At 42.2% G+C, this 5,893-nt stretch overlaps 1 protein-coding gene across 8 annotated transcripts in view; it reads left to right on the top strand.

Annotated features, from left to right (window-relative positions):
• The window catches only part of slmapa (sarcolemma associated protein a), a 61,440-nt gene that overhangs the window by 37,653 nt on the left and 17,894 nt on the right, over window positions 1–5,893 (top strand). For 3 of the 8 annotated variants that reach the window (XM_020611102.1, XM_020611106.1, XM_020611103.1), the window contains 7 exons: window positions 539–610; window positions 712–852; window positions 955–1,092; window positions 1,465–1,633; window positions 1,861–1,911; window positions 3,602–3,742; window positions 5,802–5,867. In XM_020611102.1, coding sequence (XP_020466758.1) covers window positions 539–610; window positions 712–852; window positions 955–1,092; window positions 1,465–1,633; window positions 1,861–1,911; window positions 3,602–3,742; window positions 5,802–5,867 — 778 coding nt within the window. The remainder of the gene's footprint in view (window positions 1–538; window positions 611–711; window positions 853–954; window positions 1,093–1,464; window positions 1,634–1,860; window positions 1,912–3,601; window positions 3,743–5,801; window positions 5,868–5,893) is intronic. The other 5 variants (XM_020611108.1, XM_020611109.1, XM_020611104.1 and 2 more) reach the window with 4 other exon arrangements.

Here is a 5,893-nt window from a genome sequence, read left to right as displayed (position 1 = left end):
TCTTTGGCATGTATTTCCTGCTCACCCACAGCTGCTTTAATCGCATCCACATCTCGCTGGGTAAACTGCAAACTCGTTTTTATTTCCTGTATTTCTTTGGTTATGTCATCGAGTCTCTTGTTGTTTGTTTCCATAATTAGTTTCACAAAGCCTTGGAAGCTTTCTTGCTGTTGGCACAATAGTGCTGTGTACATCAGCTGCTGCTGATTCAACATCTCAGCTACTTGCGCCACTGAAATAGAATCCTCTTCTGCCTCAACATCCTCGTTCGCTTTTGATTTATTAGCTCTTTTCCCTCTTGGAGGCATTTTAATAGTTGTAGAATTTGTCCAAAGACTTGAAAATGTAGAAGATGTGAAAAATCGTAGAACAGACAAGAGGAGCAGTAAAGACGTCTGCTCCTGCTGCAACCCTGCACAATAACATGAGGAGGGACAAATGTTACATAGGTTTTCTGAGGTGTTATCAATCCCTTTTACCTCACAATGTGAACAAGTATGTTGAACACAGCTGTAAACTGAGCACTTCTCCCCTCCAGGCTTTGATCGATGAGGACCGTTTACTCTCCAAACTGGAGGTGATGGGCAGTCAGCTACAGGCTTACTCTAAGGTAACACACACACACACACCTCTGCAGCACTGCCAGTCAGTCAGAATTAAAATGAAAAATCCTGCAAAAAATAGCTCAAATCAGCTCATCTGCTCTCACAGTCCCAGACAGAGGAAGCGATCCGTAAGGAGCTTTTGGCTCTTCAGGAGGACAAACACAACTACGAGACTACAGCGAAAGAGTCTCTGAGGAGAGTCCTGCAGGAGAAGATCGAGGTGGTCAGGAAGCTCTCAGAGGTGGAGGTAGGACAGACTGAGCGCCTCATCGTAGTGTCTGTAATGTTAATTTGTTATTTTTAGGTGTGCGGCGACTCTAAAATGTCTCTTGTTTCTTCTGTCCTGCAGCGTTCACTCAGTAACACAGAGGATGAATGCACACACTTGAAGGAGATGTCTGAGAGGAGCCAGGAGGAGCTGAGGGAGCTGGCTAACAAGTACAACGCTGCTGTCAATGAGATCAAAGAGCTCACAGACAAAATCAAGGTACCTGTTCAGGGACTCCAGACACACAGAGAAGAAGTTATTGAAATTAAATAAGATTTGACTTTAACTTCTCTGAAGTTTATCTCACATTTCAAGTCAGTATTGGAGACAACGATACCAAAAACATAAGCAGAACTTCAATTAAATATTACAAATGTCCTTTTCCTTCCTTCCTTTAAATACTGTCCTCTTTTCTTCTCTTTCTTTCATCCCTCTCTTCTCCTCTTTCCTTTCCTCTTCTTTTGTCCCTCAAACATCTCAATTGCTATTCCGGCTGACTTTTTCTTCCACCCTGGTTTGTCATCTCCTCTCAATGTCTTCTTCCTCTGTCCCCTCCCTGCCTGTACTCACCACCCTCCTCTGCTCCTCCAGTTGGCGGAGGGCCGACAGGAGGAGCTGACCCAGCAGGCAGCAATGGAGAAGAAGGAGTTGGAGCTGCGGATTGAAGAGATGGAGGAGAAGGAGCAGGTTCTCCAGGCTCGCATCGAAGCTCTGCAGGCCGACAAGGACTTCACCAATGAGAGGCTTGCCGCCCTGCAGGGTACATGCACTTGCACACACACAAATAAACAAAGAGCCCCGTCCTAGCTTTTAACACACTAACAGTACTGCACCCTTTGAGCCAATCACTTTAACTCCCTAGTTAACACGAGAGTTCCTATAACAACCAGTGGCCGGACCAGGACACATCTCTGACCAGTCAGGAGGCTGAATCAGGACTTTGTGTCAGTCAACACTTCTCTGTGTTATTGTTGTTGTTGTTTACAGTGCGGTTAGAGCAGCTGCAAGAGAAAAGCATTAAAGAGAACAACAGTCTAGGTGAGTCCAAACGTCTCTGGTCTACTTTTAGAGACTTGTCCTTTTTGCCACTGTTTGTCGCCACTAACTTCACTTCCTCATCCCGCACTTACAATGCACGATGACTTCCTGCATGATGCCCACATAACTTCCTGTTGCTCACTGCTCTGGTTGCCCTCTTTGTTCTTTTGTCTCTGTCTGTCACAGTGGAAGTCTGGCTCTTTGTCTTGTGTTGGTCTGTAGCCTTGTTTATGAGACTGTGTTCTCTGGTAGTTTTGAAGGACAGGTGATGTTGATTCACATTCAGTCAAGATGTTTTTTTGATTAAAGACGTCCTCATAGGCCCTCAGTATATTTTTTGTCCTAAACTATTCAGAGAGACAGCCAACACAAGTGTACATTCAGAAACCTCAACACAATTCCACTAGAAGGTTCTGCTACCGTGAGCATTATATTGTAATATGGGGCGGCTGTGGCTCAGGAAGTAGAGTGGATCACTGTTTCTCTAGTCCCCACGTCAAAGTGTCCTTGAGCGAGACATTGAACCCCAAATTGCTCCCGGTGATATCAATGGTTTGTGAGTGTGTGTGTGTGTGTGTGTGTGTGTATGTGTGTGTGTGTGTGTGTGTGTGTGTGTGTGAGCTTGGGACTGTGACTGGGTGAATGGGCATTGCAGCACTTTGAGTGCAACTGATAGTATCAATTGGTTGGAATTCTTATTGTTGGTAAATGGTTAATCAGTTAAGGGTGTGCATCCCTAGTTTTGATGCATAAAAACTAGTTGTCTGGTGGAGTGTGGTTTTATTAAATGTATTGTGTTCATGGTGACAGTGCAGGGCTGCAATCAGTGATTCCAATAAAAGGTATATAGTGGTGTGTAGTATGCATAAGTACAGGTGATGAGAAGAGTTAAAGTAAGGATGTTTAGACGACCCATACATAATGAGCAACAGTGCGGTCATTCAGTACAGGTGTTGGGGTTGAAATGCAGTCTTTTACCGTTTCGTTGGCCTTATCAGTAAACACCACAAGCTGTAATTAAAGAAAAATCTTGTTTTTCCTTTGTGCAACACACCTTAAACTGCTGTCTGGGGCAAAGTAGTCATTCCACAGGTGTATTAAGAGAACTGGACTGCTTGTTCCAAGATGGCATTCCATTTATTCCAGTGAAGGTTGGTCACCAGGTGCTTGCACTGAAAGTAAAATACAGATTCAGTTTGTTGAGATTTTTGTTTTATTTTTGGACGTAATGGCTCAAATTGTGATAATAAACACACATTTCACAATGCAGTTGAAGCTGTGGCCACTATATAAAAATCCTCAGCCCAAGCCCCCAGGATCAATGCCAGGCTATACGAGGACAAACGTGACTGTTAAATGACAGGAAGGTTTGTGGAGCCATTGGGTGTGTTTGTCTCAGGGACATGGTGGCACTCTTTCGAGTCTGATTGGGTCTGGGTTGCTTCAGTGGTTGCCAAACTGTCCGCTGCTTTGTTTTTCTTCTTCTTGGTAAAAGAGCTTTTGGTCACTGGTTGGCTTCTGTTGGTTGAATGACAACACTGAACATGAATGCTGGAGGTGGCTGTCTCACTGTGCACAATGCCACTGTGAAGGGATCTACCTTCATTTGGGCTTTTACTCTGTTCTGAACATATGTCCGGCTGATAAAGCTTCGACAAAATCGTATATATCTGATCTGGTCACATGACAGATGTCGACATTGTCTCCTCTGGACCAGTAGTGGAGCCTGTCGAGAACAAACAGAGCCTGCAGACACCTGAGAACCAGGAGGAGGACGAGGATGAGGAGGATACAGACACAGATGATGGTGCAGTTGGTGAAGATATTGATGGTAGTTTGAGACTCATAATAACAAGCAGTTTAACATTGCACTGTTCTATAGCACGTTTTGCAGAGTGGTTCACAGGATATAAAGTTCATTTAGTCATCTAAGCTAGATAAGTTAAAACATCACTGACTGAAATGCTGTTAAATTAAGAGATACAGTAAAATAATAGAAAAATCTAATCTATAAAGCCATACTTTGTAAAAGACAATGTTAACCTGATCATGTGAAGTGATTCCCAACATTATAGTTCGAGGTTGTAGTGTGTGAAGTGTGGGTATTTCCAACTTATGCAGTCTATAAAATGCAAGAAAGGGAAAAGGAGGGGAAGTAAATACAAAAAAAAAATTACCAATAATACCAATAATAATGATAACAGTACTAAAATCAACTTGTAACATTTTAGAGATTGGTGGGAATGTGTGTGGCCTCAGCCCCAGGTGTTTGGTTCAAGTTGAAATGTGTTAAAAATGGTTCCATGTGTCATAGAAAGCAGATAAACTATTCATGTGAGTGGATCCCATTTTCTCTAATGTGATGTATTCTATCAGAAGGTTGGTCCAGTGGTTTATGTGGAGTGATGTTTTTGATTTCCATTTTTGAAAGATTGTTTTCTTGGCAATAGCTAGAGAAATGAGGAGTGGGTTTTTATATTTAATTGGTAGGTGGTCGATTTCTATGATATTACTGAGTAAACAAAGTGATGGAGAAGGAGGGATTCTACAGCCCAAGATGGTGGAGAGTTTCTCTGTCACTGCTATCCAGAGGGAATGAACTGGTTGGCAGGTCCAAGTAGCATGAAAGTAACTGTCGGTGCAATCTAGAGTGCATTGTGAGCAGATGTCTGTGTCGGTAAAACCCATTTTGATGAGGGATGAGGGCTTATGAAATGAACTGCCACATCATTTCATATGTCGTCATAAAGAGAGATGAATCCACACAGCATGTCCGAGCAGGGGTTTCTCCAAATGAAGAAAAAGCAAAACAAGCAGGGTCTGGTCTTTTCTCATATTTTGTGTGTCTCTACATACTGGAGACCCATGTGAATATCGGAAAATGCTCTAAAAGTGAAGTCTGCATATGTGTCCTTTTAAAGTGTTGCTGAGACCAGTGTTTCTCCTTTTAGAAGACACTTCATTCCACTTTTTGATTCGGTCATGTTTTGTGTGGACCAGGTTTCCTCCAAATTTTATTCTGCCAGTATAATGTGTTGTAAAAACACCCATATCTTACTTTGTGGAGTTGTGAATCTCTGCTCTGATGCAAAAGCTCTACATGATCTAGACTGAGAGAGCTGGATTTTTCATGGAATAGTGTAGTTCAGTTTAAACTGTCAGTTGGTTACATGTTGGACCGAAAACTTACTGAGGAGTGTAATGTTGTCCACTTGGCAGCATCAAGTCTGTTGTTCCAATGTCGTGGTATTTGTCCACAACCACTGTGTTATTCCTGTTATCTGTCTCAAAATACCTGTTTTGATTTCTGCTGTTTATCGAACATCTGTCTGTTCATGCACTTATCAGTCTCTGCAACCCAATAGTTCTCTCATGCTTTCTACCTGCTTGTATCTGTCTGTACTTTCTGTCATTATTTCCTCTTTTTCTGTCTTCAGTCTTTTCAGTCCTGTCCTCTATAATACAGAGTTTGGGTATTGAGAGCCAATTCTGAGTCTTGTTCCAAATGTATACAAAATTAGTCATCTTAAAGATTGTCCTGTGGGTTTTTCTTTAATGTCATAATGCCTCAAAACCAGCTAATGATGGCACCAGAGGGGAAATAAGTAAAAAAAAAAACAAAAATACATGACCATTCAACAATGCATGTCAGCTAGAGCACACTAATATTTTATAAAATTGTATCTTTTACCCTCAGTGTTTCTCCAGTGGTCAGTTTGCTTCAGATAATGAATGTGTTTGCCTCCAACATATTCTGTTTCCCCTTCTGAATATTGAGATTCAATCCTAACTGGGGTTGACGAGCAGAATCAATCAATCAAATCAAAGATTAAAACCCACTCCACTCTCACAGTGCCCATAGTAACGTCAGCTCTCTGTATTTCTGTTAGACAACTGTCATGTTAACAACAGCGGAGGAGACTCGACTAGAATCCAACAGTTGATTGAGTGTCCGCGTGAGTACAAACATCCATTCACGCTG

This window comes from Monopterus albus, unplaced genomic scaffold (assembly GCF_001952655.1).
Source record: "Monopterus albus unplaced genomic scaffold, M_albus_1.0 scaffold110.1, whole genome shotgun sequence".
Taxonomy (NCBI): Eukaryota; Metazoa; Chordata; class Actinopteri; order Synbranchiformes; family Synbranchidae; genus Monopterus; species Monopterus albus.
The sequence above is the reverse complement of the archived record's forward strand: the minus strand, read 5'-3'. Positions and strand labels throughout refer to the sequence as shown.